At 38.2% G+C, this 25955-nt stretch overlaps 1 protein-coding gene across 1 annotated transcript in view; it reads left to right on the top strand.

Moving 5' to 3' along the window:
* The window catches only part of LOC116911580 (inactive dipeptidyl peptidase 10-like), a 188289-nt gene that overhangs the window by 142795 nt on the left and 19539 nt on the right, over positions 1-25955 (top strand). Inside the window, exon 2 of the mRNA XM_032915562.1 lies at positions 8581-8695. Coding sequence (XP_032771453.1) covers positions 8581-8695 — 115 coding nt within the window. The remainder of the gene's footprint in view (positions 1-8580; positions 8696-25955) is intronic.

Raw genomic sequence — 25955 nt, 5'->3', positions numbered from 1 at the left:
ACTTTAGTCATGACGTACGAAGCTTCAGCTATTTTCTTAGAGCCTCATAAAGCTAAATAAAACAAACACTGACCTTGGAATCTACTCATCACCAGTAAGCCTGTTCTCTTATATCTCCTCTCTTCTCATTCTCCCTCCTTCCCCTTGCCTTCTGTATCCTCTTTTTCTTCTCTCTACCCCCATCGATCCTTCTCCAGGATCACACTTATGATACCCTGACATCGAAGTTACTGACAATAATGGTGATTATCTTGCTTCCACCTGCCCAGTGCTTGGATTATATACCTACACCACTACACCAGGTTTACTCCTCCCTGTTCTTAAAGAACTTGGCACAGTGGTAGAGGTAAAACTTGATGCCAAGTGCATTGATTGCCTCTGACAGCCAAATAGAAGGCAAGAGATAAAAAAAAATTATGACATGAAAAATAGCAAAAAAGGGGCTGGAGAAAAGGCTCAGTGGATAAGAGCACTTGCTGCTCATACAAAGGACTGGGTTCATTTTCCAGCAGCCAAATCAGATGGGTCACAACTGCCAAGAACTCTGGTTTCAGGGGACCCCTTTTTGGCCTGATTAGATGCCCAAACACATATGCACATACATATACATTCATTTAAAAAATTAAAATTAGCAAAGTAGTATACTCTTGAAGGAAAAAGAACCCATGCACCCTATGAGTCTCTATGTCAGGCACTGCTACCTTGTTCAACTCATTTGAGGAACGACAGACTGTAGTGGATGGAAGGCAGGAAACTAGGTTCACAGAATTGATTTGACAAGTGATTTCATAAGGATCACCAAGATGTGTTCAATAAACTACAGGGAGATCTCAGGCAGCTAGGGGTTAACATTGTAGCAGTCAATGAAAGAGTTTTTCAAATATAGGGACAAAAGGCAATTGTGGATAATGATGATGATGATGATGATGATGATGATGATGATGATGATGATGATGATAACAATGATGATGATTGTGGTGATGTTGATGATGGACACACATTAAGAAGACGGTTTTATATCTGATATTAAAGATGAACCAGTTTTGTGTGTGTGTGTGTGTGTGTGTGTGTGTGTGTGTGTGTGTGTGTGTGTGTGTGTGTGTAGTTATAATTGCATAACTCGTTAAGCATTAGTAGTATTGTGAATACAGTAAAGCAAGGAGAATGGAGCTAGTGTGGAGGTCATATACTAACTAATAGGTAAATTAGCTGTTTCGTATTTGTACTTGGAATGATTCTTATTTTGTACCTCCATTTTCTGTTTGTTTTTGTTTTTATTTTATAAAGAGTATTTCAAAATCGTTATTTATAGTTTAGTTCCTTGAATTATAGTTGCAAACTTTATCTTTTAACACATATCATGTAGGGTCACGGGAGAGTGGGATGGCTCACCGAGTAAGGTACTTGCTATTCTGAGAACCTGAGTCCTGACTACCAGCCTTGTTTTAGGTTCTGTGGGATTCCATGCCTCAAAGTAATAAGGTGGAAAGTGGTAAGACAGGACACCTGATGTCCTCTTGTGTCCTTGGAACGGACACACACTTACACATGGCGTGTATACATACATACACGTGCGTCCTGTAAAAATCACAAATGAGAACAGAAAAAACGATCAAGTCTACAATGGTATGTTTATTCATTTTAGTGGTTTACTTGGAAGTTTTATGCTTACGTGTTTATGATAGAGAAGGTTACAACAGAATCAGCTATAAAACACCACCTTCTGTGAATGCTGGTGTTATGCTAATAAGCATCAACACAAAATGAGTCATTTCTCCTATGACCAAACAATGCTAATTTTACCTCAGTGACAGACTAGGGTTTGTTATCTTGTCTTAGCAGATGGGTCCTCGCTCCCTAGTGCCTCCTCCAATAGGCAGACATTAGATAGCATTTGTTCTCCTCTCTTGGAATATAACAATTAAAAAATAAACAAAAAAATAAAATAATACAATTAATTTAAACAACCTGTGGTCTTATAATTCCTGCCAAAGGACACTTTGGAGCAGTTTTCAGCTGAAGAGGTATGGGGGACAATCTAGTTTTAAATTGTAGAATGGAGGGGAGATTCTAGGGACTGTTGAGAATTTTGGCTACTCTATTCACAGAGAATGGGGAAAAAGAAGGCTCTCTTCCATCCATGAATGGAAACATTGACTGGCTTTGGGGCTAATCTTTGCCTGACTTCCCCACACAAAACATTTTAGCCAGAGGAGCACTGCTCTAAGCAGGGGATACATGATGCATGCTGCCGACTTACAAGAGAAATTAAGACCCACCTTATATTTATTTAATTTTTTCTGGTCCCTGGAAATTCTGAAAAAAAATTTTATTCTAAACTTAAATAAAGGTCTCTGTAATCTTCTTTGTTCTTGACTGTATAATGAGTGTACTTATTTGTTATTTATCTGTTAGAGTTGACTGTGATCATCAGAGCAGTGGACAAGTGAACATAAAATATAAAACTTTAACCTAAAGGATCATACGATGCCGATCTATAGAGGAGAAATGTAATTTGAGATTTTCTTTCTTTTTGAATACCTGCATGGAGCTGATTAACATTTTAATAGCAAAAGCAATAAAAATAATTAAAAGCACATTTAATATCTGTTCTGCCTCATTTCATTAATTTCTGATTCTGTCCCCCACCCCCCCACTTGGATAAAGGATATAATTTGTACCTTACCTTTAGCTCTCTCCTCAGGGTACTGAATTCCTTTACCTAAACTACATCAGTCCTAGGAAGGGTAATTTCTCCATTTTAAAATGCAGGATTGAAATTTTATCTTTGAGTGAAATATTTAGCTTTAAGCTATATTATGTCCGGTTTGTTTCAGAGTTAAAATCGTCTGTTTAGTAGGTAAATTTATGTGGAAACAGTATTTGAGGTATAAAAAAACTCTCTCTTTTCTTTTAATATTGATTTTTGATTCCCAAGAAAGTGACAAATTCTTCTGAAGAAGAGGAAACCTTCCTAACCACAGCCTTTTTTTTTTTTTTTTTCCCGTTCTGTCTTCTGGGACTTGGCATTTGCTCCTAGGCTGAGGGGTCAGTCAGATGAAACCAGGAAGATCTTGGCTTGCAAGCTGTGATGGTAGAGAAGAAGCCAAGTTAGTTAAGATGAGATCAGGTTCACTTCCAACCCCCATCCCCATAGTCTCAGTACCATCTAAAGGTCAGTTCTGTTATGAAGAGCAAATTAATAATGTCAGCCTTGAACTCAGCTCGGAGCTTCAGGGCTCCTTGGCTATCTCCTGCAGTCCTGTTTTGCTTAACCTTTGTTTGGAATCTTAATTTGACTCCTGGGCAATTACAACCTTTAACTTACTAGCAAAAAGCGAAACATATTGAACATTACCTTGAAAAGACAATGGAGGAGTAGGGGTGCTCCAATTGTGGTGACATTAATGTATTTTTTTCACACTCCACTCTTCCCCTCCTTTAACTAAGGGAGGATGGGAACAGATGTGATCTTTTCCACACTTCACAATGAACTCCACCAGGGACCTCTATTCTCTGAATTCCTTTCATACTTAACAGCATACTCCATAGAGTTGAGTATTTAAAAAATTATTTCCCTCTTTTCATAGTTTTTAATTAATTAATTAACATCCCAAATGCTGCCCACGCTCCGGTCCCTCCCTCTCAGAGTCCCTCCCCCATACCCCACCCCTTAACCTTGAGAGAACCACACCCCCCCTCCCTCCAGCATCAAGTCTCTGCGGGATTAGGCCAGTCCTCTCTCAGTGATGCAGGACAGTGCAATCCTCTGCTACTTATGTACCAGGGGCGTGGCCTCTGCTCAGCAGGTGTATGCTCTTTGGTTGGTGACTCAGGCTCTAAGAGCTCGCAGGTTGTTGGCACCATTCTTCTTCTTATGGATTTCCCACCCCTTCAGGGCCTTTGCAAGCTCTTTTCACGTTTAAGGAACTGTTATTATTCCTCTAGAGTGTATGCCAATAAGCTCAGCCTTAGGCTCTCCCTCCATCTCTCCTTTGTTTTCTTCCTCCCTCCTCCGCTTTCTCCATCCCTTTTGTCCTACCTTGCCTTATTTCTTCTATCCACGTATCAAGGAGTACGTGAAGGCAGCTACCTTAACAATAGCGGGAATCAAACTCAGACTTCAAAAGCCTATGTTTATTTTGGAATGAAAAATGATTTAAAATTCTCCATTTCAAAGGAACTACCTGTCCCTGCCTTGATGGCAATTAATCCTTTTTTCCCCCACCATCTTTATTAACTTGGGTATTTCTTATTTACATTTCGATTGTTATTCCCTTTCCCAGTTTCCAGGCCAACATTCCCCTAATCCCTCTCCCTCCCCTTCTCTATGGGTGTTTCCCTCCCCCATCCTCCCCCCATTACCACCCTCCCACCTACAATCACGTTCACTGGGGGTTCAGCCTTGGCAGGACCAAGGGCTTCCCCTTCCACTGGTGCTCTTACCAGGCTATTCATTGCTACCTATGAGGTTGGAGCCCGGGTCAGTCCATGTATAGTCTTTGGGTAGTGGCTTAGTCCCTGGAAGCTCTGGTTGGTTGGCATTGTTGTTCATATGGGGTCTCAAGCCCCTTCAAGCTCTTCAACCTGCTTTTAACAGAACAGTGGAAAAACCATCTTTAACATGTTGAATTTCCCCATGTAATCAACTCTTACGAAGAAAACTAATGTATAGCTGTAATTCTGAGATGTGTACTCTTCTCTGTCCCATAATGCAGAGAGCAAGTCATGTGTATTTGTAGGTGTGTTAGAATAGTCACTGGTTGAAAACATAAAATAGAGGTTGAAAGCATCTTATAAAATGAACATGTTGAATGTAACACACAGGTATTCCTTGATATACAGTGATGTTTGCAATATTGTTTCCTGCCTAGGTTCCTTGGAGTCAGTTGTAGTCAGGGGCATAATTCCTTGCAAAGTTCTGTCAATTATTGCTGTAAAGTTTTCCATTCCTTCCCTGTGTGATACTTTCTGCGCTGTTCAATAAAGACAGAGAAATGCCCTTTGGTAGGGACACACATAGAGACACAGAGAAAGATTCAGAGGAGAGCCTTCACAGAGGCACAGACTCAGATTTATACCACAGACAGACCCGGCACAATGGAAGATACAGGGAAAGTAAAATAAAGAATTCAAATCTCAGCTTGCTCTTAAATAGCATCAGGAAGGACTTGGTTTTGTTTCCTTAATGTGACATCAAACCATTATTAGTAATTCTGAGTTTATCATTAATATATTCAAACCAACTGCATTTTGGTGCTCCATGTGAGGAATCTCAAATGTGTTAAATCTACGTAATTCAGCATAAATGTCCTTGGACTACTTGTGACCAAATCATCCTTGAAACTATTTGCAGTTGAAAATGTGAGCAGCATGAATATAACAGAAACAATTCAAACCAGAATAATTCAAAATATTCAGCTACCCAAGAGGGAATGAGTTGGGACAATCTGTTTCCCCATTTGAAATGATTTGGAGTTTTATTGGTTTGGTTTGTAAGAAATGCTGTGTTTGTATTTGCAGAATTAAGTACATAGAAAGGTGAATGGAGCACTAAAGTAAATAAAGGGAAGAGATAAAAGGCAAGGAGTTTTGGTTTGGGACAGCTGGTGAATGTTCAGAACCAGGCTGAAAATCCAGTGAGATAAATGTTCAGTCTTTAAGACCCAAGTAGTAGTATATCTGTTTAAGCAAGAATGATGATGTTAAAAAGAATTCATCCATTTTTTCAGACATGTGGTTAAAGAAAATGCTTTTTAAAGATTGTGTGTATGTGTGTGTGTGTGTGTGTGTGTGTACATGCACATAGGTATGTGTATAGATGTATTTTATGTGAGCATACATGTATGTACAGGACAGAGGTAAACATATATTGTCATTCCTAAAGATAAAGTTTACATTGTTTCTTTGAGACAGTATCTTTTCTGACCTATGACTCAATGATTTAGCCAGAACAGGTGGCAAGCAAGCTCCAGGATCAACTGGTCTTCCCATCTCTAAAACTGAGATTTTAAGAGGATACCTCTACAACTAGTTTCTCTTATATTACGTGAGTACTCTGGATCAAATGCAGATTTTCAAACTTCTTGCTCCAAGAGAAGTACTTTACTGACTGAACCATGTCTCCAAACTTTTCCCTTGGTCCTTGAGATAAGCATTTGTCAATTCAAGGATTATTTGCTGGTTTTTACTCATACCAGTGACCACTCTTGTTCCTGGCTTCTGAGGAGCATGCAGGCACTATCACAGAGAGTTACCCATATTTACTGAAAGTCTGTCTAGTAGATTAGCAATCCCCGACCTTCTTAATGCTGAGAAACTTTATTGTATTTTCTCGTGTTATAGTGACCCCTAACCATAAAATTATTTCATTGCTACTTCATAACTATAGTTTTGCAACTGTTATAAATTGTAAGTACCTGATATGTGGGATATCTGATATGTAACCCCAAAGGGGTCATGACCCACAGGTTGAGAACAACTGTAGTAGATGGCCTCTGAAAAGTCTGTGTGAATACTAAATTTTAGGGGAGAGTTTGTCATCTGTTGTCATCTTTAGTTTGTGTTAACTGTTCTAAAATGAATGGTGTATGAAAAGCTCATTTGATATATGTAAAACTGAATAAAAATTCACATATGCAAAATAGAAAAAAGTCAGAGAATAAGCATAGATGTAGATTACGTCTAGGCAGGTAACTCAATATAAGTATGCAGGACACGAGCATGAAGTCCTGAGTTCAGATTCACAGCAACCATGTAAAAAGCAGGATGTGCGTATATGTGACTTAATCCTTGTGACTTGAGAGGCAGAAACCAGTGGATGACTGGAGCTTGTGGCCACCAACTTAGAAAAAAGGAAAAGAAAGGTAAGAAATAGCCAATACCAGGCTCAGTGAGTAATGCTGTCTAAAACATATGAGATGTGTAAGAGACCGATGACCTACTTTGTTTCTGTATTTTCATGTAGGAGGCATGTAAATCATCCATCCATACACATACATCTTCAGTAAATGCACAGCATTCACATACACACACACACAAACACACACACAAATACACACACTCACACACACACAAATACACACACAAATACACACACACAGAAACACACACACAAATACACACACGCACACAGAGAGAGAGAGAGAGAGAGAGAGGGAGGGAGGGAGGGAGAGAGAGAGAGAGAGAGAGAAACACACACACAAATACAAGCATAATTTGAAAAGAGGTATATGGAAATTCACTGTAGTTTTCCATCACAATGAAAGATAAAGTTGCTATTGTTAGGGTGGTTGCAATGAAAAAGGGAACAACTAACTGTACATCACTTCTTGTGAGTTGATTCCTCTTGATCTCAGCTGTTAACGATGAATGTTTGTGACTGAATTCAAGGTTCAAGGCTGTAATCACAATAATCACTAAGAATCAGTGTCGATGGAATATTTTTAAAGATGTGTTTGTGTATGAGCGTGTGTGTGTGTGTGTGTGTGTGTGTGTGTGTGTGTGTGAGAGAGAGAGAGAGAGAGAGAGAGAGAGAGAGAGAGAGAGAGAGAGAGAGAAAGGGAGAGGGAGAGGCAGAGACAGAGACACAGAGAGTGGGCATCTATGGGAGTATGGACATATAGTGCATGCGACAGCAGAATCCAGAAGAGAGCACTGGTGCTCTTGGAACTGGAGTTATAGGTGGTTGCAAACTGCTTAAGGTAGGTGCTGGGAATAGAACTAGGGTCATTTACAAGTGCATTAACTGCTCTTAAACCCCGAGCCATCTCTCCAGTTCCAGGTTCCGTGTCATATAAAATTATTTCAATGCAAACCTGGAACTAATTTCAAACGTCTGTATTCTGGACATTGCAAAGTGAAGCTTGTACATTTCTAGGCAGCAGGGTGGAACATAGGTCAGTTGAAAAGTGAGCAGCTCAATCACGTGCACTGTAAGAGGGATTCTGCTTTACCTTATCCCATACATCTTACCTCCTTGCCAATATCTGTACACTGCCCAGTAAGAGAAGATTTTCAGTCATTGACATAGAAAAACTGATTTAATTTAGTTACTACACTCCATTTGTTTTTAATGAATGGTGGGAAAACTTCAAAATAAACCTGCTTTGTTGAAAAAAATGTGCACTGTGTAAAGGATAATGTGTATCATTTCCTTGTTTCCAATATTTCCCTTAAATATTTAGAACAGCAGCTGACAGTTCTTCAAGGATAAAAGTGTATTTAGTTCCTTGTGGTGTCTTTCATTGTAGTCATTGTAAATGCAAGTTGACCTTGTTGTTTCACAGCACCTTTGCAGAGTCCTTTACCCACAGTTAATGTATTGGAGCTTTGTTTACACCAAGACAGCATGTATAAAGTTCTATTACCTTTTCTGGTGGAGAAAATAGATTGTACTCCCCAAAATATATCCATCCACTTATTATCCATGCATCTTTGAATAATTAAAGAAGTTGCTGAAGAGAAAACTGATTCTAATCAGCTTTCAAACTGTGATCATGCCTGTGCTGAATCTTTTCTTTAAGAACGTATTGCTCCTGGAGCATGTATAATTACAAAACTCCTTCTTGGTCTCTGCAGGAACTGGGAAGTAACAGCCCTCCACAAAGAAACTGGAAAGGAATTGCCATTGCTCTACTGGTGATCTTGGTAGTATGCTCTCTCATCACAATGTCTGTCATCCTGTTAACACCAGGTAATCCATTTCAGTTCCTCTTTTTGAGTGGTGTTATGGTGGATATTTTCATGATGCTTTATGAAGTCACTGGCATGTGGTTTTTTTGGGCAGATTAATGCAGGCTGGATTTCTTAAATGCACAATTAGATTATTTGCCTAATGACATGGTGATATTTGTAGCTTGAATACTATGTGGGCATTTAGGGTAAAGCTGGAATATAAGATACATAGAATAAGGATGCTACAGAAGATTCGAGGTCTCCACTATTATTTAAAGATTTATTTCTTGGTTTAACAAATGCCTATGTCATGTGACTCTGTTTTGCACTCTGTGACTTATAGTAATTGTATTGCAAATCACCCGGAACTAGGAATGAATCCATATATCCTTCAAGTAGATCATATGTGAACAAATGTGTAATAAAACAGTATCCCACAGAGAAATGAGTAAATGACCAAAGTACAGAAAAATATACAAAATGATGGGACTGTATAGTGCTAAATGCAAAAATACAAACCATGAACTTTATGTATTATGCATAAGCATTTATATAAATATCATTTATATGGCATTCTCAAAAAGAAAGGGCAAAATTGGGCCTTGCAACTGTTAGGGAATGCTCAACTAGCATGCATGAGACCCTAGGTCCAACATCCAGCTCTATGTAAATGGGGAGTAGTGGTGCACAGCCATAATCCTTTCAACTAAGGGTAGACTTGCAAAGGTCAGAAGTACATAATTGTTTGTGGCTAATAGGCTGATGCCAGTAAAAGATACACAGGACCCGGAAGAAACCCTCTCTTAAGAGAGAGGCTCAGTTTGAATCTGGTAACAAAGTTGTCCTCAGCATTGACTGAGTTGGTTCTGAGGTCTTTGGAAATGCAGTAACTAAAGTAATAATTCCTTTTGGCTTTTGTTGTTGGCTGAAGATGAAAACATGCCATGTGGAACTGTACTTATGTGTATGACAACCTGATATATGGACAAAGAGCACCTGAAAGGGTAGAAATCCTATCACCAGAGAGTGATCAGAACATGGAGGTCTTTTCCCTTTGTCTCCTCTTCCATGTTTGTTTCTGGTGTCTTGAGACCTTAGACTGATGGGGAAGCAGTAAAGAGAAGGCTTCACAGAGCACAGTGTGTGAGTCAGATTTTTCCAGGAAATTGTTTCTCTCTCATTTCTTCAGTTACCTTTCTATATTTCGCCCTTCTTTTGTATCCCTTCTTTCCTTTCTCAGTCTCTCTAAGCATCAATCAAAACTATCAACTATTTATATTTGGTAGTTTACATGCTGAGAAGTCAATATTTTACAAACGTAGAATATTTCAATGAGTAATGTCCCAGCGATAAACTTTGGACATGGTCCTTTAGATAGTTTAATGTGGCAATTTTCATGGACAGAGTTCTCCCATGGGCACTACTTTAATTCCTAGGAGTTACATTGTGCTTTGGTAGGGGTTAATAAGTGAAGCAGAGGTAAGGCTCCCTAAGCCATCTGCCAGAAAAGCATAAGGCAACACACTTCTGTAGCTCACCTGGGTATCTTCTGCAAAGAGGAGATACACAGGTGTGCTTTGTGTTATGCAAATATATTCATTTCTGGAATAGAGTTATGTCCTTAAGTCCATAGACTGACATCAGATGTCTTCTTCCATTTTCTTCCTTATTAGCGAGACAGAACCTTTCAATTGACCCCAGAGCTTACCTTAACAAAGTTGTGACCTGCTGCTAAGTGTGTTACATTTAAACACATAGCTACCCCACCACCAACTTCACCATTATCTAAGCCACATAAAGACAGTGAACTTATTTCCCATTAAACAAAATGTGATTAACAGGGGCTCCATTTCGTAGTCATTTACTCATGTAATTATAGTGACTAATTACACAAATGACAGTTATCAATCACGCCAGTGGGGGACTTGGTGAAATATTCCATCTGTATAAAAATATTGACTTCCAAAATATGTAAACTACCAAAAATAAATACTTGATAGTTTTTATTTATCCTCTGGAGAGGCTGAGAAAGGAAGGAAAGGAGCCAGCAAGAGAGGGAAGAAGAAAGATAGGTAATTGAAGAAATATGAGAGAAAACCCAGTTTCCTGGAAAGAGCTGGCTCACCCGGCATGCTCCATGGAGCCTCCCCCGCACAGCCTCATTCCTGCATCTGTGGTTTGGTGTAATTGAGCAATGCGATGGCTCTAATAAGTGACTGCAGCGTGCCAAGAAGCTCCGCTCCAGGAAGATGAGCTTCTGCTCAGATGGTGTTTCGCTTAAACATAAGAATTTGAGCATAATTACAAAAAATGAACCATTTGCTTTTGCGGTCTTGAATGCATGCCTATTTCCCAGATGCAGAACCAAAACTGGTTACACAATTTTTATGCTTCTTTTGGACTCATCCTTTCAATCTGATTCTACTCCCTTTGCTCAGTGGCTCGCTCAGGTACCTTCCTAACTTAGCAATTGTAATACATAGATGCATTAAAAGGGGAATTATTAGAGTGGCTTACACAGTATGGTCCAGGAAGTCAAAGATGGTTCTATGACACGGAAAAGGTACAAATGGGTAGTTGCACTGTCCAAATCTGGTGCTGAAGGCCTGGAGGATTTGTGGATAACTGTTGGTTTCCAATGTCTATTGGAAGCCCAAAGAAGGTGGTTCAAATTATCAGCAAAAGGAGGCTGTAGGAATAGGATAGAACTTACTGCATGGGGAGAAAGTAAACTCTGGGCTCAGTTGAAAGTTCCCATCTCAGTGATAAGGAGGAGAATGGATCTGATGTCAATCTAAGGCATCCAAACCTTTATGAATGCATATGTGGTTATGGTTACATACATTGAAACACATACACACACACACACATTACAACATACACAAGAAAATCATTTGATAGGTAAATGTGAAGATTAAACCATATTATAGATGTTCTGGTATTGTCTGGATATCCTGCTCTTTTAAATATTAAATATGTAACTTTTTCTTCCTGTGACACAAACACATAAGTCTAGAAATTCTCCCACCCCCAGTCCAAATACTGAATTGCATATGACGCTAACCATACAACTGAAATCAACAGTTATTGTTTTAATTTATAATTTTTCAAGTGTGTTCCACTTGGAAAGGGGGAGATGGCAAAGGGAGATAACAAAGAGAGATGGCAGTGTGTGTGTGTGTGTGTGTGTGTGTGTGTGTGTGTGTGAGAGAGAGAGAGAGAGAGAGAGAGAGACAGAGAGAGAGACAGAGACAGAGACAGAGACAGAGAGACAGAGAGAGAAGCAGAGAGATAGAGATTTACACAGAGATAGAAAGAAACAGAAAAAGAAGCAGAGATACAGAGATATACAGATACAGACACAGCAAGATGACAGAGATAACAGATAGAGGCTACACACAGAGAGAGTTGTCAATGAAAAAGACAACAGAGCGAGACAGAAAGACACAAAGACAGACATGGGGTTTTCTGGGCTATGAAGTGATCCTTTGCTTTTGTAGTTATCATAAAAATGACTGTCGCATAACATAGTAAGAATAACTGCAGCTATAAGAATGGTGGTCAGTCTACAGACATACACAAACCTAGTTTAAACACACTCTCTTTGCGTCATTTTCACTGTGAAAAAAGTTATATTTAGGTTTTCATGAGTGAAAGCATACAGGAGATTATCTAGTCTGAGAAATTATTCAGAAGCTGCTTTTCTCAAAATAGCCTCCGAGCCCGTAGGTAAGTGCTGAGGAATGCAAGCCTATATCTAGAGGAACACATGTTCATTGTAATTGTGGCTTGATTGCAGATTTTATTACTGAAGTAATTTCAGACAGGTGCCTGAGTTGCCAGCTTGTAGGAATCTTCTGTGCCTTGTGAAGAGAAAGCTTAATTGTTTTTGAATACTGAGTTAACCAATCAAGTATCCCCTTCAATGAGTAACACTTCTGAAAAGAAAAAAAATTCTTTATCCATATTTAATTGAAAAGTTAAATACTTAGGTATATTACTAAACATACATATGTTTTAGCTTGTACTAGGTTTAAGAAATGAGTTTGAATGCCTTTGATCTGAGCAGTTAGAGGGCAGAAAAAGGCAGATTTCTATGAGTGTGAGGTCAGCTCAAGGGTTACATGGGGGAATTTTAAGATAGCCAGTGCTGTCCTACATAAACGGATCCTGTCTTAAATGATAAGCAAAAACCCTAAAGAAGAAAAACAGAGAAGGGAAAAGGAGGAGGAAGAGGAGGAGGAGGGAAGAGAGAGAGAGAAGAGAGGGGAGGGAGGGGGAGGGAGGGAGGGAGGGAGAGAGAGAGAGAGAGAGAGAGAGAGAGAGAGAGAGAGAGAGAGAGAGAGAGAGAGAAATGGTGAAGAAGGAGGAAGAGGAGAAAAGGGAGAAGGAGAAGGAGAAGAGAGAATTTGGGAAGACTTTGCTATTGGTACTTGGGAATCATTGAAGGCAATGAATGTGAGGTCAAAAATTATTCTCTACAAACATGGTACAAATGCCTTCATGCTTGGATGTTTAGCAACCATTAAAATGCCTTCATGCTTAAAGGTATAGCAGTCAGTCTCGTGTGAATAAATGCTCTTTCTAGTCTCAGATTTAAATCAAATGTATATTAGGGGCTAGAAAGGTAGGTCACTTGTTAAATTGCTTTCTTTGTAAGCAAGAACACTTCAGTTTGGTGGCTAGAATCTGGCTGCAGTCCCACATGCTTTTTTATAGAAACACTGGGAAGGTGGAGACAGTAGAGTCCCTCGAGCTCTTAAGGTCATTCTGTTTGACTTAATTGTTGACAATTCAGGCCAATGAAGAGACCCTGTCCCAAAATGACAAGGACATGGAAGATATTCCTCAAAAGAACACTGGAAATTGTCCTGTAGCAACTACATAAATGTGAATGCAAGCACAAACATACATGACCCCCTCCTCTTCATATCAAAATACTTGTGTGCGGACACACTTACGGTCTTGTTAAATGTAGGATGAGAATTACTACAGTCTGAAAAGCATGCTTGTGAAACAGAGGTACTTAGTGTTTTTCCTATTTCTTTTTCTTTTATTTTTCTTTGTTTTTGTTTTTATAACTTGGTCATATAATGAGTTTAATAGTATAGGTAATGTGAATCGTTTTTAATTGGATTTTTTATTCATGTTTCTGATATTACTCCCTTTCCTGATTTCCTGCCCATAGGCCCCCTATCCTATATCTCCTTCTGCTTCTTCTATAAGGGTGTATCCTCTGTGTCACAGTGTATTTTAGAAATTCTTACATACAATATCATGAAATAGTTAATTTTAATAGGACATTTTAAACTTTCTCAGTGTCAGTTATTTCTCTCTCCCCACTTCTCTCATACTTTCCTATCCTTCACACATAGGCCTCCCATCCAATAGTGTTCTGTTTAAGGTCTACTCTACAGGAGGAAACACATGCCTGCTACTGTACATGTGGCTTTAAAACCCATAGTTGGCAATCTCACAGGCCCCAGGAGTGAACCTACTGCTATTTCTTTGCAAAATAAACATGGTATCAACTGCCCACTATGTACTGGTATATATATCCATAATCAGAGCAGCTCTCAGGTTTCATCAGAAAAGTTGCTTTGAGCATAATGCAGCAACTCACAACTGATCAAAGTATGAGGAATAAATGGCAGTGTCCAGGAAAGCCACACATGGAACTTTTATATCCACTCTTCCCCCTCAGTCCTTAAGAACCATTGTAGAAAAAGGGGTGGAAAAAATGTGAAGGCCAGAATTTGAGAAAGACCAGAACAAAACAATGTCTTCTAGGCAAGACAGGACTCATGTACACATGAATTCTCAGTAGCTTTACTTGTTCACACAATGACTGCACAATATCAAGGAGGTCAACATTCACCAAGAATAGAGGAGTGACAGTTGATGGTCTCTGTGTGAGGAAAGGCAGTTTTATTTGTGGTTATGAGCCCTGATAGTTAAACTGTGCTCAAGTCGATGGCCTAGACCTCCAAGTTTATGAACAGTACAAATTGGACTCCATGGGATATAAAATAAAATTAAAAACAGGACATGAAGCTAGGGACCCAGAGGAGTAGGTTTGATCTGGGAGGAGTAGAAGGTGAATCTAAGTATATTGTATACTTGAGGAATTTTTTTCTTTTTTCTTTTTTGTTTTAGTTTATACTTTTTATACTTTTTTAAAAATTTCTTCTTCCATTTTTATTAAATTGGGTATTTCTTATTTACATTTCAAATGTTATTCTCTTTCCCAGTTTCTTGTCCATCAGCCACCTAAGCCCTCCCTCCCCCTTCTATATGGATGTTCCCTGCCTCATCCACCATCACCCCATTACCACACCTCCCAACAGTCCCCTGCACTAGGAATCCAACCTTGGCAGGACCAAGGGCTTCCCTTTCCACTGGTGCTCTTACTAGTATATTCATTGCTACCTATGCAGTTGAAGCCCAGGGTCAGTCCATGTATAGTCTTTGGGTAGTGGCTTAGTCCCTGGAAGCTCTGGTTGGTTGGCAGTGTTGTTCATATGGGGATTCGAGCCCCTTCAAGCTCTTTCAGACCCTTCTCTGATTCCTTCAACAGGGGTCCCGTTCTCAGTTCAGTGGTTTGTTGCTGGCATTCAACTATGTATTTGCTGTATTGTGGCTGTGTCTCTCAGGAGAGATCTACGTCCAGTTCCTGTCAGCCTGCACTTCTTTGCTTCATCCATCTTGTCTAATTGGGTGGCTGTATATGTATGGGCCACATGTGGGGCAGGCTCTGAATGGGCATTCCTTGAGCCTCTGTTCTAAACTTTGCCTCCCTATCCCCTCCCAAGGGTATTCTTGTTCCCCTTTTAAAGAAGGAGTGAAGCATCCACATTTTGGTCATCCTTCTTGAATTTCATGTGCTCTGTCCATCTAGGGTAATTCGAGCATTTGGGCTAGTATCCATTTATCAATGAGTGCATACCATGTGTTTTTCTGTGATTGGGTTACCTCACTCAGGATGATACTTTCCAGTTCCATCTATTTGCCTATGAATTTCATAAAGTCATTGCTTTTGATAGCTGAGTAGCATTCCATTGTGTAGATGTACCACTTTTCTGTATCCATTCCTTTGTTGAAGGGCATCTGGGTTCTTTCCAGCTTCTGGCTATTATAAATAAGTCTGCTATGAACATAGAGGAGCATGTGTCTTTGTTGTATGTTGGAGCACCTTTTGGTTATATGCCCAAGAGTGGTATAGCTGGGCCCTCAGGTAGCACAATGTCCAATTTTCTGAGGAACCTCCTGACTGATTCCCAGAATGGTTGTACCATTCTGCAATATGGTTGGAAGACATTTAACGACTGCTTCTATTTCTTTAGGATTCATGGGTTTGTTTAGATGGTTTAACTGTGGTTGTTCCTGATTTAACTGTGGTACCTGCTATTTGTCTAGAAAATTGTCCATTTCCTCCAGATTTTTGAGTGCTGTTGAATATAGGCTTTTGTAGTAGGCTCTGATGATTTTTTGAATTTCCTCTGATTCTGTTGTTCTGTCTACCTTTTCATTTCTGATTTTGTTATTTTGGACACACTCTCTGTGCCCTGTGGTTAGTCTGGCTAAGGGTTTATCTGTCTTGTTGATTTTCTCAAAGAACTAGCTTTTGGTTCTGTTGCTTCTTTATACAGTCCTTTTTGTTTCTGCTTGGATGATTTCAGCTCTGAGTTTGATCAGTTCCTGCCTTCTACTCCTCTTGGGTATATTTGCTTCTTTTTGTTCTAGAGCTTTTTGGTGTGCTGTCAAGCTGCTGATGCATGCTCTCTCCTGTTTCTTTCTGCAGGCACTCAGAGCTATGAGTTTTCCTCTTAGCACAGCTTTCATTGTGTCCCATAAGTTTGGGTATGTTGTACCTTCATTTTCATTAAATTCTAAGAAGTCTTTAATTTCTTTCTTTACTTCTTCCTTACTAACTTACCATTGAGTAGTGCCTTGTTTAACTTCTATGGATATGTGGGCGTTCTTTCCTTATTGTTGTTATTGAAGACCAGACTCAGTCAGTGGTGGTCTGATAGGATGCATGGAATTATTTCTATCTTTCTGTAACTGTTGAGGCCTGTTTTGTTACTGATTGTATGCTCAATTTTGGAGAAGGTACCATGAGATGCTGAGAAGAAGGTATATCCTTTTGTTTATGATGAAATGTCCTATAAATATCAGTTAAGTTCATTTGGTTCATAACTTCTATTAGTCTCTCTATGTCTCTGTTTAATTTCTGTTTGCATGATCTGTCCATTGATGAAAGTGGGGTGTTGAAATCTCCTACTATTATTGTGTGAGGTGTAATGTTTTCTTTGAGCTTTAGTAAGGTTTCTTTAATGTATGTAGGTGCCCTTGTATTTGGAGCATAGATATTTAGGATTGAGAGTTCATCTTGGTGGATTTTTCTTGGATGAATATGAAGTGTACTTCCTTATCTTTTTTTAAAAATCCAATTGATAAGATATAATTGCCCACTTAAACATACAAAGCCTGCTACCATCCATCCATTAAGAACTTTGATAACAACCTGTAATACACAGAGCCAGATCTGTATGTCAGCCTCCATTGTCCTGCCACGGCTTCCTTCCTTATCTTCTTGATGACTTTTGGTTGAAAGTTGATTTTATTCGATATTAGAATCACTACTCCAGCTTTCATCTTCAGACCTTTGATTGGAAAGTTGTTTTCCAGTCTTTTACTCTGAGGTAGTGTCTGTCTTTGTCTCTAAGGTGTGTTTCTTGTACACAGCAAAATGCTGGGTCCTCTTTACATATCCAGTCTGTTAATCTGTGTCTTTATATTAGGGAAGTGAGTCCATTGATGTTAAGAGATATTAAGGAATAGTGATTGTTGCTTCCTATTATTTTCATATTTGGAGGTAGGATTAAGTTTGTGTGCTTCTCTTCTTTTGGTTTTGTGGCAAGGAGTTTACTTTCTTGCTTTTTCTAGGTTGTAGCTTGCCTCCTTGTGTTGAAATTTGCCATTTATTATCCTTTGTAGGGCTGGATTTATAGAAAGATATTGGGAAAATTTGCTTTTGTCATTGAATATCTTGATTTCTCCCTCAATGTTAATTGATAGTTTTGCTGGATATAGTAGCCTGGACAGGCATTTTTGTTCGCTTAGGGTGTGTATGACATCTGTCTAGATCTTCTTGCTTTCATAGTCTTTGGTGAGAAGTCTGGTGTAATTCTGGTAGGTCTGCCTTTATATGTTACTTGACCTTTTTCCCTTACTGCTTTCAATATTCTTTCTTTCTTTTGTGCATTTGGTGTTTTAAGTATTATGTGATGGGAGGAATTTCTTTTCTGGTCCAATCTATTTGGAGTTCTGTAGGCTTCTTTTATGTTTATGGGCATCTCTTTCTTTAGGTTAGGGAAGATTTCTTTTATGATTTTGTTGAAGATATTTACTGGCCCTTTAATTTGGGAGTCTTCACTCTCTTCTATATCTATTATGCTTTTGTTTGATCTTCTCATTTTTGTACTGGATTTCCTGTAAGTTTTATGCTATGAACTTTTTCAGTTTTACATAATCTTTGACAGTTGTATTGATGTTTTCTCTGGTATCTTCTGCTCCTGAGATTCTCTCTTCTATCCTTATATTCTGTTGGTGATGTTCGCATCTGTGACTCCTGATCTCTTCCCTAGGTTTTCTATCTCCAGTGTTATCTCCCTTTGTGCTTTCTTTATTGTTTTTCTTCCCATTTTCCAGGATGTTTTTTTTTTCATTTCCTTTTCCTGTTTGGTTCTTTTTCCCTGTAGTTCTTTAAGGAATTTTTGTTTCCTCTTTAAGGGCTTCTTCTTTACTTGTGTTGTCCTGTAATTCTTTAAGGACATTAATTATGACCTTCTTAAGTCCTCCATCATTATAATAATATGTGATTTCAAATATTAATCTTGCTTTTCTGGTGTGTTTAGATTTCTTTGGTGGGAGAACTGGCCTCTGATAATGCCAAGTAGTCTTGGTGTCTGTTGCTTGAGTTTCTGTGCTTGCCTCTTGTCATCAGGTTGTCTCTGGTGTTGGCTGTTCTTGCTGTTTCTAATGGTGGCTTGACCTCCCTCTGGGCCTGTGTGTCAGCACTCCTGTACACCTGTTTTGCTGTTTTCGTTCAGCCAGTCATGGGAACATAGTGTTCTGCTCTCAGGCGTGTAGTCACTCCTGCTGGCAAGCTTTCAGCTCTCTGTGAGGACAGCAACTGGAAGGGTCCTGCCCCTACTGCTCCAAGGTCCCTGTGCACAGGGGGTAGAGTTGGTGCTAGGCGTTTTCCTCTTGAATTGGGAGTATGAGCCAAGAGTAGTCTCCTCTGGGTTCTCAGGAGTGTCTGCAACTCTGAGGGTATAGCTCTCCCCACCATGGGATTTGGGTGCAGGGAGCTGTTTGACTGGTTCTGTTCAGATCTGGGTGCAGATCTGGACTGCAGGACTCCTGCAGGTGACTCTCCTATAGTCCTGTGTCCAGAGGCACTATGCTGTTTCTTCTTTGGCCAGGGATGTGGGCAAAGGTGTGCAGGAGTGGCAGTCTGTCCTGCCCCACATTCTCAGTATTGCACGAACTTCTGCGTGTTCAGATCTCTCTCCCATGGGATTTGGAGCAAGGAGTTGTGGGCCAGGATCAGAAAAGTTTGGGCCATAACCAGAAACCAGAAGTGCCTGGTCTCAGAGAACTTCTTCCTTTGTATGTCCTGAGTCATGCACTTGGAGCAGAAAAGTTGGCCTTACATCTGATCTCAGGCATGTTGTCGCTCCTGGCACCTGGGTTTCAGATCTCCTTGAGGGCAGCAACTGGAAGGGTCATGTCCCTACTGCTCCTAGGTCCCTGTGCACCATGAGGAAATTTTTTAAAGACCATTGTTTGTTTGTGTGTACTTGTGTTTGTGTGTGTGTTTGTGTGTGTGTGTCTGTGTGTGTGTATATATCTATATCTATCTATCTATCTATATATATATATTTGTGTGTGTCTATGTATATGTGTTCATATATATAGTGTGTGTATGTGTGTGTGTGTACTTGCAATAAAATAATTAGCAGGCCAGCAGATCCGAATGGTTTTTTGAGAAAATAAATGCAAGCAAATATAAGTACGAGAATGACAGATATTCATGCTCCAGGATTATAATGATATATATTTATAATAATATATCTTGATCCCTAAAAGTCTGAAATTGTGCTAGACCTTACTTTTTTTTCTGTCCTATTCTGTATTCAGCTTGTGCAACTTTCACCTACCTTAAGAAAGCAATATAACCACCCTTGCTTTGGATTTCCATTGGCATCAGCTTTTATAACCTAAGTGAATAACTTTACTTTTATTGTTATTTTCCATGCTTCTAATCTAGAAAGGTTTGTGTTTGTGTGTGTGTGTGTGTGTGTGTGTGTGTTGTGTGTGTTGTGATAATTACTTGCTAAAACAGGCCAACACAGTGGATGAAATCTTAAAACATGAAATAAATGTTGTCAGCCTCATAGATATACGTTGATAACATGTCTATGCTATTCTGAGTCAGCTGGGAGACGTTTTTCCTTGTAAAACTCTGCTAAAGAATTCTGTAGAGAATTCATTGTTCTTGGCCTGTGCCATGTTTTCTGTGCTGTTCAATAAGTGCTGAGCAAAGTTCTTTGTTAAGGAGAGATAATAGGGACAGGTCAGGTCCAGACCACAGATAGGCCAGTAAACATGAACTACTGAGAAATGGGAGATACATTGAAAGAAATGTAGAATTCAAATGTGGACTCATTCTTGGTCAATGTAATTAAAAAGGACATAATGATTTCATTCCTTAATGTGACAATGATGGATTTTAGTGTTCTCTGACTGAAAGTTTATTGTAACCCAATACCTAGCCTTGCTGTGTGTGATACTGACACAAAGAATGCTTCCTATTTCTATTTACTCTGACAAAAAAACAGAAAAAAACAAGTACCATGAGCCCTCACAACAAGCACTTATATAAAACTGTGCCCCTCAACATTTCATCATGACTTGAGGAGGAACTCACAAGACCCTATTCTCCTTTAGGGATTATTAGGCATTAATAAATGTTGGAGAAGGGGGGCTATTTTCTTTAGTGGTGCTAACCACTGATGAGTTTCCTTCAGTCTAGTAAATAATCTTTCACCCAGGAACAAACTAAATTTAACAATCACACACAAACAATGGCAATAAAAGTAGGTCCTGTGGAAGTGGGAAGAGTATGAAAAAGGAATAGTCAGTAAAAATGAGCAATATTCATTATAGAATTAAATGCAACCTAATAAAAATTATTTAATTAAAGTAAAGAAGCTCTTTAAAATAAAGACATTCAAATTTTAAAAATATATTTATCTTCTCTTTGGAAAGGAGATAAAGACATCAATATGTACACAGCCTATGATGACATAAATAACTTGATTGTCCTGTGGCAGATGATACTCTGTTATCATGCATTTTATGCAGAAATCCAACATGGGCTGATTGTTGTGACTATTGTTTGCTATCATAACAATAGCGCCTGTTTAGAGTTAGTTAGAACGTCATGTTAGATTATGCCACAAACAATTCCTTGGCAGCTATAATTTAACAGGTGTCATTAAAGCATGTGACCTGTGTCTCAAAATGTCAAAGCAGCAATTAAGCTCTCTCATTATGATTTTATGAGGGGATAATAATCTTTTACAGATTTTGAGATTGGCATGACCCGCATATAAGCATCAACATCAAACAAGATGCAATTTGTTTGTTTTATTTTGTTGAATTAGAAAGGGAGATTATGTACTGCTGATAGGAATCATGGAATGCCTTTGCTCATATACTTTTCTAGAAACATCACAGATGATGACACAAGAAAGTCACATTGCTTAGCACCATTAGCCTGCCAAAGAGTAATGAACAGCCTAACAGTTTCCCTCCATAAACTAATTGTTATTTTTAAAGCTTCATTATATTTTTATGTGCCTGTGTGTATTATGTGTCTCTGTATGCATTTGCCCACAGTGGACAGTAGAGGCATTAGATTTATTGGAACTGGAGTTACAAGTGGTTGAGAACCACCCAATATGGATGCCAGGAACCAAACTGGGCTTCTTTGCAAGAGCAACAAAAGCTCTTAAAGGCTGAGCCATTTCTATTGGTCCAATTGCTGCTTGTTATTGACATTTCTGATGCATAAGTAGAATAATAGTTACAATTTTGTACTAGTTTGATTATTTTATTTCTTTCTAATTTTCTTACATTGTTCAAAAAGTAACATAATGAAATTTAGTGTATATGAAAATGCGTGTAACTTTGTAAAGGTCAGAAGAAATTCTTTTGTAGCACATAATAATTATTGAAGTTTACCACATTCCAGATGGGGCACGCACTGCTTACACATACTGTTTTATCTTACTATCCACTGCTAACCTGAAGTACACTATTTCTTCATATTATGAAGTACTTCCTTGAGTGTTATAAAGTATAATAGCTAACATTCAACCAAAGGATTTCATTTTGCAACTTTACTTATTACTGTCATGTGTGTGTGTAGTGTACATCTGGGTGCATGTATTACAGCACAGGTGTGGACATGGAAAAGACAACCTGGTAGAGTCAGTTCTCTTCTATTACCTTTACATGACTTTGTGGCGATCATACTCAGCTTGTCATCTTTCTGTCGAAATTACTCAACAGATGGAAAGTATATGTATATGTAGAGAAATTCACTTAGACACTGGGAAAACATAATTTAGAAGTTAAAAACCATAACTTAAATTTTTATTTTACCTGTCATAATTTTACTGAAAGATAAATGCCCTTGATAAAATAAAAGCACACATTTTCTCTGCTAAACCATATAATACAAAATTGTATATCACCAAATGACTTTATATAATTTTCCATGCTTTTAGTCTTTTTCTCTGAACTATTTTCTTTATAACTAGAATTGTGATAGCACAAGGTAGCTTTGTACCTGGGAAGTCTACCAATAAAAGGGTAATTACATTCAGCTATTTCCTCCACTTAAAAACAGGGCTATAGCTGCATATGTAGCAGTAGATGGCCTTGTTGGGCACCAATGGAAGGAGAAGCCCTTGGTTCTGCCGAGGTTGGACCCCCAGTGTAGGGAATGTTCGGGGGGTGAATGGGAAGGGGAACACCGTTATAGAAGAAAGGAAGAAGGATGTTATAGGCATCTTATTTCTGGGAAACCAGGAAAGGTAATAACATTTGAAATGTAAATAAAAATCCAATAAAAGAAAAATAAAAAACGTTCTTAATCTATTTTTCTGCAATGTTTTTAGAAGACGATAATTTAATAGAAAATTGTTCTCCTGCATAGAAATAGAGGTGATAATTGAATTTGCTTACTCTGAACTGTATGCCACCATTCCATATTGAAGAATTATTCCATTAGTTTAAACCTAACTCTATTGGATTAAGTGGATGATAGAGAAGAATAAATGATAGGTAAGAGATGATAAACAGATAGATGATATGATAGTAGATATGACAGTAGATGAAAGATGGCAAATATAGATATAAATAAATGGTTTGCAGATTGTAGATAAATATATTTAGTAATACATAGATTACATAATAGATAAATAATAGTAATAAATGATAGATGATAATTGACTGCTGGATAATAATTACAGATGATATAACAATAAACAATAGACAATTTATTCCCTTACATTAAAAGATCTTCTTCCCTTATTGTGGTTTCCTCTCTGCCTTCTTGTTGTGCTACACACACACACACACACACACACACACACACACACACACACACACACACACTCACACTCATACACACATTTCTATTTGTGCATATGAGATAAAACATGGGTGTTTACTGGCTTGAATCTAGCTGTTTTTCACATAACATGATCTCCCATTCCATTTGTTTTGCTGCAAATATTATGACTTCCTTCATCTTACATATATCTTATAGCTATGTAAAATCTGATTAGGAGTATAAAATTCCATATTTTTCTTATATGCCCATCCATGGATGGATTTATTGACTCCTTCCATTTCTTTGCAATTATGAATAGTATAGTGATGATAAATGTGGATGTGGGCTTCTTTGTTGTATGTTGATGTAGAGTATTTCAGGTATATACCCAGGGATAGTATAGCTGCAGTGTATACGTTTTCTATATTTTTTCGTGTTTTAAGGAACCTCACCAAGACTTCCATAGTGGCTTCACCAAGTTTCCATTCTCACCAACAGTTTGGAGAAGAGATGAAGAGTTGAAATAAGGATCAGGGGCAGACTGTCGAATAGAAGGATAAATATGAATAAAGTATAGATAGATGTATTCATGACAATGCAATAAAGAATTCCCTTATCATGTGTGCTAATTTTTAATGGTTAAAATTAAATAATATTATTTTTAAAAGTATTTCCTACATTTTATCTTTGCTCTGGAAACTGGCAATTTAAGTAGAATGATTCTGATTATCTTTATTGTTCTGGTATACATATTCACATTATTTCACTTTTTCTAAATTATTTAAATGCATGTAAATCCCTGCCCCATTCAAGAAATATCTAGAGAAAAGTAAATCTGGGAGAATAGACTTTGGAACATCATTCTTTAAATGAAAAGCAATTCACTCAAACATATAGATCCCAATTTATTTCTGATTCCCAGTCACTGAGGTATCTATAGCTACAGTTCCCCCTTCCTTTGCCTGGGGAGGAAGTCACATCAATAATGATATAACTTTAGGAAGAAAAGATTAATAATTTATTTTCTATGATTCCCACTCATAGAAACCTAGTGATTTGGATTACTGCCTCTCTTCCACTTACACTCTTTATCTTTTATTCTATGACTCACATTATGATGGCTCCTGGTGGTTGTGATGGTGAGTGTGTGTGTGTGTGTGTGAGTGTGTGTGTGTGTATGTGTGTATGTGTGTACAAGTATGCATGCATGCATGTGCATGTGTGTCTATTGTTAAGCTACATAATCATACAAGACAAAAGTTGCAAGCACACTTTATATGTAAGCTTCGCATACTTTTTTGTATGTATGTTGACATATATGTGGGATTGAACATGTACAGAATCAAAGAAGGACATCTTGTATTCCACACCATCATTTTCCACCTTACTCAATTGATACAGAATCAGTAGGTTAAACTTACAGCTTGCCAATACAGCTGTGTTGCTGTCTAGCTTCTACTGGGAAATGTACTCTCTCTGCCTTCCAAGGTGAGAAGGGAAACATTCAGGATGCTCACCTGGCATTTACATGGGTTCCAAAAATCAAATTTTTTGCCACTTTAATGACTAAGTAATGCTGCAGCCTCTTTGCCTGTCTTTGCTGTTGTAAATTTCTCAAATTTGCCAGTGGCTCACATTTTCTGTTTACTTACAGTTGTACCTCGCTGCTTCAACTATACATTCATATTGTTGTTATTATTACCTTTGTTGTTGTTATTATGAATCCATTATTTATTTTTTATGTATAGATGATGACCAAGACCTGCATTGCCTCTGATCTCTGTACGTGTGCATGGTACATGAGTATTAGCACCCTCACTCACACATTAATACACACATAATATACATACTCGGCCCACACAACAATATAAAAAGACAATCACTAGAGAGATGAGTTCCTGGGTGCAGTGCTTCTTATATACTCGTCAGAACCTGACTTCATGTCCCTCAAACATACATAAAAGCTGGATGTTGGATCAAGCATTTATAACCCCGGTGCTATAATGTAGAAACAGGTAGATTCTGTCGACTTTCTTGTCATCCAGTGTAGCTAAAGTGGTGAGCTTCAGGTTGAATGAGCAACTCTGTCTCAAAGACAAAAGTGAGGGCAATTGAAGAAGACATCTCATGTCAGTCTCTGGTCTCTAAATGTGCACATACAGTTGGGTGCAAAGATACACGTGTGTATACACAGTTTTGCACACTTAAAATAATAGTCAGTCATGCCTAATCTAATAGTAAATCAAAGAAGAAAATACAATGTATCAAGTTCTCACTTGTAAGCATATTCTAGAAGGAAAAAGCATATATTCAAATTTATTCTGGTTTAGAAGCTCAGTTTAGTTACATGTTGCGTGTAATATTATATAAAATATCAAGTCAAAAGGCTTACACATAATATTGCTGCAGAAATTGCTAACTTACTTTTCTTTCTTTCCTTCTTTTTTTTGAAAACAAGAAAGCTATTTTTACACACAGGAAAAAATGTTAAGTAGAAATAATACCAAAGAGAAAAGGTAATATTATGAAAGCAAATTCCTAATATATCCCAGTTACAAGTACTATTTCCAGGGATTACACTCAG

Source organism: Rattus rattus, chromosome 10 (genome assembly GCF_011064425.1).
Source record: "Rattus rattus isolate New Zealand chromosome 10, Rrattus_CSIRO_v1, whole genome shotgun sequence".
NCBI classification, from domain to species: domain Eukaryota; kingdom Metazoa; phylum Chordata; class Mammalia; order Rodentia; family Muridae; genus Rattus; species Rattus rattus.
Note: the sequence above shows the minus strand (reverse complement) of the source record. Positions and strands in the feature narration are given on the sequence as shown.